Consider the following 14,380-nt stretch of genomic DNA (forward strand, 5'->3'; position numbering starts at 1 on the left):
CGAGGGGAACAGAAGGGAAAACTGGGCAGGGACACAGGGCAGCGAGGGGTACAGAAGGAAAGACCGGGCAGAGAGAGCACGGAGGACAGCGAGGGGAACAGAGGGAAGAAAAAGGGGTACGGACCACGTACAGGCAGCGGGGGAAGACAATAAAAGCAATGAAGCGGAGGATGAACAAACCTACCTAAGGCCTACAACTGAGGGATGAGGCGCAGGTGGTAGCCTGCGGATGGTGGAGGGCCTCGAACTTCCTCAGCAGTGGCAGATGGGTCAGGGAAACACAGGCGGTGCTGTGGGGAGGGGGAGCAACCTACCTGGCATTCTTCTCTGCCCGCCACATATGTCGCCCGTCGTTCCTCCTTCTTTCCCATTTCGTTCGACCCATCCATCAAGGTCGTATGACTCTTAGTCTTCTTTGTACCACTTTCCTAGCTGAGTTGGAGTCAGATAGAAGAGGCCATTAGTTACTCAACTACCGTCGCAAATGCTATTGCTAATGCTAAATAAAGGGTGTCTTCTTCAACCGTTGTTCACAACAACTTAGTCTCTCTCAACAGTAAAGTACGGTATACCCTTGCAGCGACTGTGTAACTATTGTCAATAAGTAAGGAATATAAGTACAACTTATCACTGCCCACCACTGCTGCTGGCTCACCCACCCCTGTATTGGCTTCCGCATCTGCTCCCTCCTGGCTGGCGTCACCTGCCCCGCCGCTGGCCCTGGCACTGGTGGTCGATATGCCTAGAAAAAACATCACTAATTTTTTTAATGTCATATACGCTTCCCCTTCTTTTTTTTCACTAGCAAGATTGAGAAAATATAATACATACATACATACATACATCACTAGTACAAATTGGGTACTAGAGTAGAGTAGACAGTAGTATGTCGTAGCCTATCAAAAATAGTAAAATATCTGGTTGGGAATTTTGTTGGTGGCAATTGCCGAAAAACCTCTCAAGATTAGGAAGAGGACAACCCAAAGGACTGTACTTGGTGGCTAGAGCTATTGGTGAATCTGAGTTTTAAAACTTTAAAAAAATAAATAGTGGCCAACTTGGCAAGCTACAGACAGACTAATAGAAGTACAGAGTCAGAGGCAGTTAGATTGATGTAAAAAAACGACACTGGAAAAAATATAACTAAGTAGGTAGGTAATGCAGGGATAACAAGAATTTAGAAACAGATTGTGTTCCGACCAACTACACAGGCTCCCATTGAAGAAAGGGGTGCTTTCTGAAAATCATGCACCCTGTGGCAGGCACCCCATTGTGCCTGCCACACTGTGCATGCATTTAAAGGGGGAACCTGGGGTTCCCCCAAGGGCCTCATTCGGATACCTCAGGTGAAGGAGAGCCTGCTCTGGGCCCCCAAATGCAGGTTCCACCAACCAATCTGTGTCGGAACAACTGATTCAGAAAGGCTGTCCATGGACATCCTAATTGCTCTGTTGGAAATGGGGTCCATAGACCACTACGATTAGGCTCCGGCCGGAGCCTGCTCCGGGCCCCTAAAGGCAGGTTCCAACAGCCAATCTGTGTCGGAACAACGGATTCAGAAAGGCTGTGTAAAGTACATCCTAATCGCTCAGTCGGAAATGCGGTCCATAGACCACTACGATTCGACTCCAACCGACTAGTTTACTCCAATAGCCGTTCGGAAACCGAATCGGAAATTCCAAACAGTTTCCAACCATCATAACAAGTCTTTCGGAAAAGTGTCCAAGTTGACCGGAAAGGCGGGTTCTGAATCAGATTCGTACTAGCCAAATGCCATATGGATACTTTACAAACAACATCCTGATCTGTCCCTTAGTCATATTACAATAATTAGCCTACATGGACCACGGCCCATAACTTTTCTCATAATATTCCTTTCAAGGTTCATACATAAAGTTTATCTGCATGCACAATTGTATTCATAGATTTTAACTTTATCAGTGGAATGTTCTGATATTCCACACTATCTTGGACATTTCCTACAATTTTCTGACAGATTTTCCACTTCCTAATGCACACCTAACTCAATTAATCCAACCATCCTTCCTATATCTTATTGTATTATTGGCAAAATCTCAGCTTACTTTTTTCATTATCCTTAATTAGGTTTTTATCATCCCATCATGCTCTTTTATTTCGCTACGAGGATGCTGAATACACATTGAGTGAGAAAAAAGGGGGGAAAGGCTGGGTCCTGTCTCTGACCAGCTTGGACCACTCTTATGAAATAAACAAACCAAGGTGCCGGGCAGTATAGATTATTAGAAACAGAAACAAATGCACACCTAGTACAATGACTTGCTAGGCTAACAAACCATTTGTGTTTAGTCACTTGTTTTTTTTATGAAAAGGTTATAAACAAATATTTTGGCATCAAGGGATACACCACCACATTTACAGAGGTTCACAAATGCATTGAAAAAAACCATATACAATACATTCAATCAAATCATACACATATAACAATTGTGATAACAATAAATATAGACAACTGTGCAATGCCTCAAAAAATTACGTCGTTGAGGCACCAATCCTGAATAAACAATGAACAAGTGGACTGGCAAGATGACAAACTAGCCTACTTGTTTCCACCACCACTAGATACGCATTGAATTTGTCATATGGTGCGAAAAATAGGAAGACACAAAGACTATACAACAGTGTAGAGTTGTGTGAATTCTATTCCTATTACGCCCTGGTAGTTCAGTATCTGGGTGGAGCAGGACGCCGACGCGTTTCGAACCCGTTCAGTGAGTTAAGGGTTCTCCTCAGGACATGGAGTGGGGAGGTCGTTGTCGCTGTGAATTAAGTTTAAAAATAATGGTATCAATGACAAGCTGATTAACCACTCACTGAAACTCAAACATCGCAAAGAAACATGCGGGTACCTTATGCTTGGGATGTCAGGATACTCCCTGTGAATGAGATTATATAAACCCCAGTTATTTTCAGTTTTTTTTTAATCCCTATGAACCACCATATACAAAAATAAATAACTGTCGACACATACCTCGATGTGTAAAACACTAAGAAGTGTTTGGGGTGCTGGTGCGCCTAAATTCAATTTGTATGTTGATGCGCCTATGGGAAGTAAACAACACTTCTTGTTACGATCCCAACTTTTGCCACCCTAACTTGGGTCTCAATACAATAGTGTTAGTAGGAATAGTTTTAAAACAATCCTACCTTCGTTTGTAAGTTTGTAGTTCTGTGCGCGAACGCGTGCGGCAGCCGCGTGGTGGAAACAAGTAGGCTAGTTTGTCATCTTGCCAGTCCACTTGTTCATTGTTTATTCAGGATTGGTGCCTCAATGACGTAATTTTTTGAGGCATTGCACAGTTGTCTATATTTATTGTTATCACAATTGTTATATGTGTATGATTTGATTGAATGTATTGTATATGGTTTTTTTCAATGCATTTGTGAACCTCTGTAAATGTGGTGGTGTATCCCTTGATGCCAAAATATTTGTTTATAACCTTTTCATTAAAAAAACAAGTGACTAAATACAAATGGTTTGTTAGCCTAGCAATTCATTGTACTAGGTGTGCATTTGTTTCTAATAATCTATACTGCCCGGCACCTTGGTTTGAATACACATTGAGTGGCAGTTCCCCATTTATCTATTCAGAAACACATGTATAGCTTTTACTATGTGTTCACTCTAGACAAACCCTGGCTCAGTCAACTTCTGCATCCTGTTCATAGCATTGTCCTGACTTCTCACTGGCTGGAACCTGCTTGACTCTACCTTAGCCTGTGATTGACAAGCAAGGACAGTGTGAGATCATGGGCTAAGGTGAATGCTGCCTCTATTTTGAAGGGTAAATGTGACATCCAAATCAACATATATTTCAATGGCACTTAAGTCCTTGCCGTTCAACCTCTATTCTACAGCTGTCTGGAGCATGTGTAATGGGATAAGAAAGAATGCACCACAGGCATATTTACCAATCTTTCATTCAATGCGAGGCAGCAAGCAAAGTAGCTGTGTTGCACTGCATAAAAGGGGGGGGACTAGAAATGCTACATATTTACAAAGCTATGCAACATTTCTGCAATCTCCTTCCGTTGGAACACTGTGTGCTGCCCACCCCCAATGCAGGCATCCTTGCACCACAGTGCAACTTAGCTCCATTTACCCACCTCGTTGAGGCTACCATCAGACTCATAAATCAGCTCTTCAAGTGTGCACAGCTTCTACAAGACTGGACTTTGTTTCCTACCAGACAATAGAGCAGTTAATTAGATAAAGATGCAATTATTTCATTGTGAAATCCTAACAAGAGGTCTTCATGAATCCTTGCGTTTCTCAACAAGCATTTTATACAAAATAATCAATCAAACCTCAGAGCCATCAACCCTTCACCATCTTTCCTTTGGCATCCTCCACCTTCACCTTTTTACTAGAACTTTTCTCTTATCTGACATTGTGAGCGTAATTACCAATAGGTAGAACTCAATTTACATCATATCATTTTTAGGTCTCGCCTGTCGATGCGCATGCGCATCGAGCAAGCGAGAGTATTGGGACTTATCCACTCTTTATCCACACTGCAAGGAATCGTGGCGATTCCTTGCAGTGCCCGTGACTTTTAAGCTCAATGCGCATGCGCATTGAGCTTAAAAGCGCGTGCACGTCCGTCTTTGTTTACCCGCTCCGCCCCCTCCCCTTCCCGCCGTCTCGCATTTCCCCAGCCGCATCAAAGGCTTTCACGGCCGGCCGGCCATGCTTTCAGTTTCACGACCGGCCGGCCGTGTCAATTACATTCCAAAGCCCGCTCTCCCTGCTCCGCCCCCTGCTCCGGCCGAGACGTGCAATTTCATGTCAACAACGTAAGTACGGAGAGGCATTTTTTTACTCTATGCTTTAAAAACGCAATTCGTTATTTACTAAGACGCCTTTCCCTTGCTAAAATGCCCCTTAATTGTGTGTCTGATGTTAGCTGCGTGCCCAATACACCTACCGTAACATTCAAGCACAACTAAACTTAAAGCCACCATTTTATACAAGTTTTCGTACAATCTGCGCCGTGTCGCATTTCTCCTCCCCCCTCCCCTCTCTTCCCTCCGTCTTGTTTGTTATTTTAACCGCTCCGCCCCATCCCCTTCCCGCCGTGTCGCATTTTTGTTCATGCCTTTTGTTTTCATCCCCGGTTTGTTATGGGGTATTGGCCTCGACCATTGCATATGTAATTTTCTACACCATTTTATCATGGCCCCCATTTTTGCCCGCTTTGTTTCTTTTCTTGTTGTCCTCTGTTTATTTTGTTAGTTAATCTAAGAGGAGGAGCTACTCTATAGTCCATCTTCTTATTTATCTGGCTTCCGCCCAGCGCTAAATATTTAAACTCTGTTCCCGACCCTCAAAGTGCGTTGCATCTCGGCTGTGAGCACTCGGTTACCCTGCCCGGATGTTTTTTTTGCACCGCCTGATCCTTTACTCAAAGTAACACCCCTCGTCGCAGCTGCATTTTTATCTTTAACGCCCTCGCAATCTCCTACTTTGGCACCATTGGTGGACCGATTTTATATAATTGTCTGTGCGCGTATATGCCTTTTGCACTTTACGAGTCTCCTACTATCATTCTCTTTTTGTATACCGTGGCAGCCCATATCCTGCACTGGGAGCTGCTGGCTTCCCGGTGCTTCTCTCGTTCCCTCGCTGACATGGTAGCTGGGGCAATAATCCCGTAAGCTCCCAAAGCGTCAGTGATAGAGTGTCTGACTTGGGACTAAGAGCAGTGTTTAATTTATTTTAAAAACAAAGTGTCTATGCCCGAAGCTCTGCTCAGAAGCCCACGGTTGTACGAGTAAATCTCGTCTCGCCTGATATCGAGGCGGATGGTCTTAAATACAGGTCATGACTCATTAATCCACTGCCAGACACCTTACATTCCAACACACCCGGTTCAGATCGAAGACTACTGATTTCAAAGCTACCCCCCAAATACCGATTTGAACCCTCACTCACACTCACTCACTCACCCTCACTCACCCTCACTCACCCTCACTCACCCTCAACCCCTCACCCTCACTCAGCCTCACTCACCCTCAACTCCTCACTCACCCTCAACCCCTCACCCTCACCCTCACTCACCCTCAACCCCTCACCCTCAACCCCTCACTCACCCTCACTCTCACTCCTCACTCCCCCTCACCCTCACTCACCCTCAACCCCTCACCCTCACTCACCCTCAACCCCTCACCCTCACTCACCCTCACTCTTTAGCATTGGCTACAGGAAACAAAAATGCTAAAGATTTACAAAAAAAACCATAAACAATTCTAAAAGCACTAACTCTAATGCTGCGAGACCTATTGCATTTCCAATGCTTGTTCTTTTTGACTACTTACCAATTCATATTTCAGGTCTTCAAGCTCTCTCACCCATTCCAAAAAGACCAAACCCATGTTATCAGATTAGATCTTGGTTGACACACTAATCTGCCAACAAAGTATCACATCCATAGTTCATTGAATGTATATGAATGTTTTTTTAAATATCCTCTTTTGCATATGATATGATTGTAATGAAATGGTGATTTGGTAGTCCTGCTGCTTACTGTGTAGTAATGTTACCGATTCGTTGAACAGGAGTTTACACATCCCCTCAACCACGCTTGCACAATTCTGGCATCCCAGCACTCTTTCTCCATCTCCATCCTCCTGATCACTGTTTACTCCATGAGAAACGGATTTCAGACTACACAGAGTCCTCCTGTTATAGTCTGGCAACTTCGCATCTGGGACTCATACTCCAGACAGATACATGTCAAACATCAAAACATTGGTTGGTCCCTGCCTGTTGGTTCTCATTACCCACTAATAGTTAAGTAAAATAGAATAATATAGTGAACAGTATACTCAAGAGCACATAAGGCTTTTATTGCTCTAACAAACAAATATCAACTGGATCAAATAGTTGAAGGTAAACTCTGGAAAAACATGGGATTTGCCAGCCTGACGTCGGCACACATGAATGGCAGGCATCAATGAAGGAATTTTCTTAAGCTTTAAAAAGGTTAATTCAGACATGGCTGCCAGTGAAAAAAGCTGTGAATGGATAGTTCTACTAAGCAAAGAAGTCCAAATCGTAGGTATGGTCGTAGGTTCCAAGATGTAATTTATTATGTCCAGTTTCAGGTAAGTTGAAATAAGGTAGATAGTAGTAAGATGGTAATCAGTAGTAGCCCACCAGGATCAGCCTCCCTGCGGCTCAGCCTCTTATCTTCAACTGACACTCTAAGCAAGACCACACAACAAGATTTTGTGACATTCTCCAGTCATTTAGGCTGAACTGAAGGGAGAGTATTGGTGCAAAGAAAGAAGAGAAGAAATCCCACTATAACAATATTCTTGAAGCATAAGAACATTAATTCAAAGGTTGCCGCAACTAATGTGTTTGTATTTACATCATCCATCCTTAAATGGATTTTTTGAAAGAAGAAAACATTAATTGAAAGGTGACTGCTGAGTGTCCATGTACAGATTCCTTCTCGTGAGGATAAAAACATGCAGTGGCACAGACAATAGGTTTCACAGAGGTTATATTCAGGGACATATGTTCAACTTTAACATCTGGAGGACTCATTTTTATGGGAAGTAAGCAAACTTAAAAATGAAAAATTAGAAATGTACAAAAGTAATTTGTGGAAAAGCAGCTGTATTATGCCCTTGTATATAATTACACTGTGATGTCTTTTCACAGATTTACGATATGGTTTCTCAATTTTTCAGGTTCATGCATATTGGAACAGAAAGAACTTGACCAGAAGAACATAAAGCTTCTTCCAGGCTTTGCAAACCTACAATATGCCACTAACGGTCAAGTTATTGAATTTTCTTGTAAAGAAGGATACATAAAACACACACGCTCAAGTGACTTATCTCAAATATGTGAAGAGGGGTTCATTGCATACCCCATCTGTATCAGAGTAAGTACAGACTGTAAAGGAATGACAACTGCATTCACAAAATTCTAGTAACCTCCTCGTGGTGTGAGAGCAAACAAAGTCATGACATTGGCAATCACACATAATTGAATGAGTGCACTTTTAAACAATGCCATATGAATAGAGTGTCTCAATTGTCTGAATGGCTACTTCCAAGTTAGAAGCATGAATTGCAAAGTCCTGTATTGAGCAGTAATGTTGACTTAACAACCTAAGCATCTAAATGGTATAATTGCCTGTGTCATTGTCCTCATGATAAATCCATCCAGATATCCCGTAATATAAGAGACAATGGTGATCCATTAAGTGTAGATGTTGAAGCCAGGAGTTTCGGTTAAATATAGGTTTACAAGAAAGCAATGTCACCTGTTTAGAGACTAAAAACCTTCTACTTGTTTAGCAGATCTTTGACGTTGAATGAGATTTATCAGGACCTGTACCACATAAATGTCTTTAAAATCGCAATTTTATCTCAGCCAATGATGAGAGTTAGTCATGAGTTAAAAAAAATGTAATGCATCATTTAGTATACAATCCTTTTTTTAATCAGCAGTTTAAGATCATCATATTAAATCATCAAAATATTCAAATACATTAAGCTTGTTCCATAAAGGAATTAATCTCTATTCTAATAATGGGAGGAAAGCATTAATCCGAACCCCTGATGAGTTCTTTGTCAGAATGATAGAGTGAGAACATAAGCTCACAGCTTCTATATAAATTGAATATCAAAAGCAGAAGTACTCATTAAGAGAAGTTCAAGCAACTCAGTTCAGTAGCAGGGAAAGCAAAGATCTTGTATACAATATGGCAAAATCTCCTCTGAGCCTAATCTAGGAACACGTAGTAATATAAACAACACAGAAATCTCAATGCTGCATTTCATGATGCCAGCCAATCATCTTTTTAGTCTCTTCATGGGAACTCCTTGTCTTCTCACTGGGCACACAATACAAATTTGTTACAAACTTATCAGGTAGCAATGTCCAGTGCAATGATCTTGGCAGTTATTCCCGAAGACAAATTACTTTCCCATCAGGAATCTTCATCTTTATCATTCGAAATTATATGTAACAACAATCATGGTGTAAGTAGAAACATTAATTGAATTACATGACCAACCTAAGAAAATTTGTATTTGTGGAAGTAATAAATGTCTGCGGGAAGGTCAGCAAAAATAAAATTTCTATTGTGCACTTTTTGGACCTTCGTTGGGGGTAATGGGTCAGTGGAAAAATATTACTGAATCAGCTGTTTAGACCAAATGTAGTCAAGTATGAATGTGTACTAAATTTTGCACATTTTAAACACACTTTTTAATTCTCTTGTAATTCTTTTGAATTCTGTGTGTTACTATATGTACGTTATTTTCTTGATATTGGTATAAGCTCCTCCAACCCCCCCTGCTGTTTTTTAAACCATCACATATTTTTCACAAATGAATCACTCAGCTTTTACTTTCCTCCTCCTTTGTTTATTCAGTTCTCTTTCTTTTCGGCTCAGATATGTCTTTATTCTTTTGTATTTTGATTGATTAAATCATTTAACTCTTAATCTTTCTTCATTCGCTTGTTCCTTTCTTTAGCCTTTCCCCTGTTCAAATAATATGTATAGCTTTTAAAGAAAGCAACTAATGTTGATATGCCAAACCTTACTGTTAGTAGTGTTACCACAACTGTTTGTATTACTTCTCCTCCAACAGTACCACCCAATTGCTAATTGCAGAAAATCCTGTTTTTAAACCTCATAATACACTGGTTGTCCAAATGGTTATAATTCAGGTTTTAGATCTGAAATATTTTTGATGAATTTTAATATTTTCCTACATTCATCAGAGATAGGAACAAAGGAGCAACAATGCTGATCTTTCAGTAGCTTGCAAACTGTGCCTTTTCAGCAAGTACATAGTCTAATGCTAAGCGATTCTGTAAAACCATGGACCTAATAGCTACTAATTCATTACTTACAACTGTTAGAGTAACAGAGGTGCTGGTTGCTAATTTGTCAATCACTGTTGAAAGCTGTCTGATCTTCTCATCATTTAGGTTTACCACTGCTAATGGAATGATTGCTCCATAGATGCCTCCCACTAATTGGGATCCATCTCTTACACTATGTGTATGACTGTTAGAAAGTGTCATTAGTAAATCACAAACACTATATACATGATACATTTTTGGGAACAACAAAAACTAAATAGCAAATACCTTTTCAATCAGCTGGCAACTAGAAATAGACATCCTGTTCAAAAATAAAATAGACTGGTATGACTGATTCTTTTCCTTGCAATATTTGACATGTTCCTCCTGCAATTTCAAATGTGTGTTCAATTAACCCCTACTGACCTTTTTCTTAACTGATTTCTTCTTTTGAAAACACATACTTTACCCCTTTGTTCCTATTTAATTTCAACTTTGGATAAGTCATTTTATTTTTATATTCATCTTTTTTCTTTCTTGCAGACATTTTCAAAACATCTTCCCCCTTCTGTTTACTGCTAATATATTTTGATTTGATCCCAGGAGGCAGAATTAGTGCAGCTGCCTGTTATTTTTCACTCCTTTCTTCTCTTTGCTTTTGTGCTCCTTGTGGTACCACTCTTGGTTCTTGTCCAGCTTGAGGAGATCAGACTACTAGTGCCCTCAGTTCTGGTTCAAAGAACATTGGGCCATATTATCAAGAAAGGGTGATACATTATTGCTGCTTTTATCTGCAGGAAACTGGACTTGATAATATGCCCTTGTGAATTCCCATAGAAGCCCATGTTCTGGTGTTAACCTGGGCATCTATGGGAATTCACAGGGGCATAATATTAGGCCCATTATCGCCGCTTTAGCAGCCGTTTCCTGCCAATAAAAGCTGCGATAATGTATCGCCCTTTCTTGATAATATGGCCCACTATTTCTTCGTTAGGTTCACTCACTCTCTGAGTATGCAATGCATAAACCCAGTATGGTACTCCAGCACACTTAACAGCAGTATTCATGACAAGGATCACTTGGAAGGGGACTTTTGAAAAAATTTCCAGGCAGGTCTACTGGGCATGCTTTTTAAACCGCATCCAGCTTCTGGGACTGATTGTGTCACTGTTCTTGATTCAAATTCAGGGTAACAGCTGCAACCTGTTGAAAAATAGGGGTAGGTGCAGAATTATGCCCCGCCTGTAGAGTTTGCAGGCTATTGCCCTCTCCACGTTCCAAGCACCATGCAGAGTTTCTGAAAACTCTGTGAAGTGACGCATAGCAAAGTTTTTTATCTGGAGAGGCTCGCCAATGGGAAGTTGGCGAGCACTTGCAAGAAAATCTGAACCTCCTCACTAACTCTTGTGAGAACAGTTTATGTATGGTGAGACTGTCCTTCTTTCGAGCTGGGTAGGCTGGCACCCATCTGGAGATAATGCACACTATATTTATATAAACATGAAAGGGAGCTTCCCCAAGGAGAAAGAATAAATCACTGAAAGTTGCCAGAAACACCCACAGAACAGCTAAGTTATTTTAGAAAATTTATTTTCAATAGATCCTTTTTAGTAAAATCATTTAGTCCATCATTGAAAAAGGTCAGCTTCTTAATGTATAAAAGTACATTGGATTATAGAATCATAAAGAGACTTCAGCCCAAGTGCAAATACGACAGTAAAAACATGACACACCGTTCTTTCATTCTATCATTCATATACATTCTCTCTATCAAACAAACCATATACACACACTCAAAAACACATCAAAAACAATGTACAGTGGAAAAATGCACACTATAACCTGTTAAGGCTATCCTTGCGACACCTTCGCCCTCGCAAGCAGCCCTGCTACCTCTCGGAGGAGGAATTTAAAGCCCTCCTCCTTTCATTTTATTCTGTACCGGTAACCCCAAGTCCACCAGACCTCACAGGAAATTCTAGCCATTCTCCTTACATACAATTCTGCCCCAGTAACCCCTAGTCTACTAGATGTGAATGACAAACATGCTATCCGCACAGTAGCAATCAACCCCAACAGATCAGCTACCCTCTGCAACAGAAGTGTGTTTGATAGCAACCTAGCGCTAGCACCCTTTTCTGTCCCAACTCACGACACTCTCTCCGACCCCCCTCTGTCTGGCCTCCTAATTAACTGCTGCTCACCAGTTAAGCATGCCGCTGATATCCCCTAACTCATCGGAGACAAAAACTTGACTTAGTAATCCTGACCGAATCGTGGCTCAACGGATCCTCATCTCCCTGCCTAGACCTCTTAGTCCCCCCCAACTATAACATTGCAAGCTGGACAGGCAATCTAAAATAAAGGGGGAGGTACTGCCTAAATCTACCGCTCTAACCTCCTTGTCACTGAACTTCTGGCAGATTCCACAGACTCCTGCGAATACCTTGCACTTTCCATATGTAGCAATGCGACTCAACTGTGTAGTCTGCATATCTTTTACCACCTTCAATGACCACCTCATAGAAATCATCACAGCCAGGGTTTCCTCCAACTCTAAAGACATTTTCCTTGATGACTTCAATCTGCACTGGAACAACCTCAAGGACCCTCAGGTCAACCCCATCAAAGACTTCCTGGCCAAGCCCTCACCCAAGCCTGCTCACTCAAAAGGCGCCACTCTAGACTGGGTCATCGCTGTCAAGCTTTTCTCTATGGACCCATTTGACTGGTCTGACCACCACGCTATCACCTTCCTATTATCTGGCACCCACAAGACAACTGCACCGCAACCTGTGATTCCAAAACGTTGGGTTAGAAACACCAAGAACCTTGATCACGGGGAACTGACAGCACCCTGCAAGTCCGACCTGCCCCAATATCACAACAGTCAACGACCTCAATGAACATTACTCCACGACTATATCTAACATTCTTGATGATCTTGCTCCGCTGAAACTAAAAAGATCCCAAATCCAAGACAGAAACTCGTGGTATAGTGGGTCCCTCAACGAGGAGATCCCTCTGGCAGACAAAAAGAAACTGGAGACAGCACTCTTCAGCTGCACATTTAAAACTTCTCCGCCAGACCAGAAATTCTCAATCTATCATTTCTAGTTGGACTGCAATAATCAACGCCTCCCTTTTACAGGGGTCAATACCTGACTCTCTGAAAGCCGGCCAAGTCCTCCCCATCTTAAAAAAGCCTGCACTATATCCTGCTTCACATGACAACTTTAGACATGTATCCATGATCCCACTCCTAGCTAACGTCCTTGAGAAATGTGTGCAACAGCAGTTGAGCCAACACATCACCAACGTCCACCTACTACATGACTTCCAATTCGGATTCAGGCCTGGGCACAGCACTGAAACCACCCTTCTCTACATCGTGGATGAGGCTCTCCAAGCCCCTGATTGAGGCAAAACCTGTCTCCTAATCCTCCTAGATGTATCTTTGGCTTTCGATATGGTAAACCAAGAAAAACAACGTGAACGCCTCAAACTCAGGATGGGACTGGATGACCCTGTTCTTGAATAGTTTAGGTCCTTCCTCCAGAACCGCCCACAGAGATTCCTAATAAGTGGTAACGTGTTCGATCCCTCTCCGATCATGGATGGAGTCCCCTAAGGATCAACCCTGTCTCCTACTCTCTTAAACCTTTACCTTGAACCACTAGCTGAAGTACCATGCACCGCAAATATCTCCTACCAAATGTATGCCGACGACACCCAGATCTACATCAAAATCTCTTCTCCTGAGGAGAATCTTTCCCTGAATGAGGCCTTGAAATTGACTGTCCAATGGCTCACCTCTAACCAGCTGAAACTCAACGCAAAAACACTGAATTTCTCCTAATCTCCCCACCCAAAACCAACCCTGACATTGAGGAATGGATTAAGGCGATCACAGCTTTAAACTGCCCACCAACCATAGTGGACTCTGCCAAATCCCTTGGAATAACCCCAGACTGTAACTTAAACATGTGTGACCACATCAACTCAATGGCCAAATCAGACAGATTTCACCTGAGCTACCTAAGAAAACTGAAACCTTTCCTTGACACTCTGACCTAAAAATGGCAGTCCAGGCACTAGTCATCTCTAGACTGGAACATGGATGCTCTACCCTCTCGGGTCTACCCAAGATCTCCCTGGCCCCAGACTACTAACAGGTCCAAGGAAATTCGACCACATCTCACCACACCTGAAAGCTCTGACCTGGCTTCCTCTTGAGGCCTGTATCTAACTTAAACAAGCATGTATCACGCACAAGGCTCTATACTCAAACTCCCCTGCATTTCTCTCCCAGAAACTTGTGGTATCCGGAGTAGCCAGAAACTCCTGGTCTGCCAGAGACCTCCTGCTCCAACCAGCATGCGTGTGAAAAAAACAAACTTACAATCTGGCTTTCTCTGGGGCTGCACCAAGAATATGGAACTCACTTCTGCCCGCCCGCCATTAGAAGAATCCATCTCTGGCACGCTTTAAAAAGAAGGCCAAAAC

At 42.2% G+C, this 14,380-nt stretch overlaps 1 protein-coding gene across 6 annotated transcripts in view; it reads left to right on the forward strand.

Annotated features, from left to right (window-relative positions):
- Positions 1 to 14,380, forward strand: part of LOC147747718 (complement factor H-related protein 3-like) — a 966,023-nt gene that overhangs the window by 875,890 nt on the left and 75,753 nt on the right. For all 6 annotated transcript variants that reach the window (XM_086955193.1, XM_086955216.1, XM_086955208.1 and 3 more), the window contains one exon: positions 7,741 to 7,937. In XM_086955193.1, coding sequence (XP_086811319.1) covers positions 7,741 to 7,937 — 197 coding nt within the window. The remainder of the gene's footprint in view (positions 1 to 7,740; positions 7,938 to 14,380) is intronic.

This window comes from Lissotriton vulgaris, chromosome 1_1, assembly GCF_964263255.1.
Source record: "Lissotriton vulgaris chromosome 1_1, aLisVul1.2, whole genome shotgun sequence".
Classification (NCBI taxonomy): Eukaryota; Metazoa; Chordata; class Amphibia; order Caudata; family Salamandridae; genus Lissotriton; species Lissotriton vulgaris.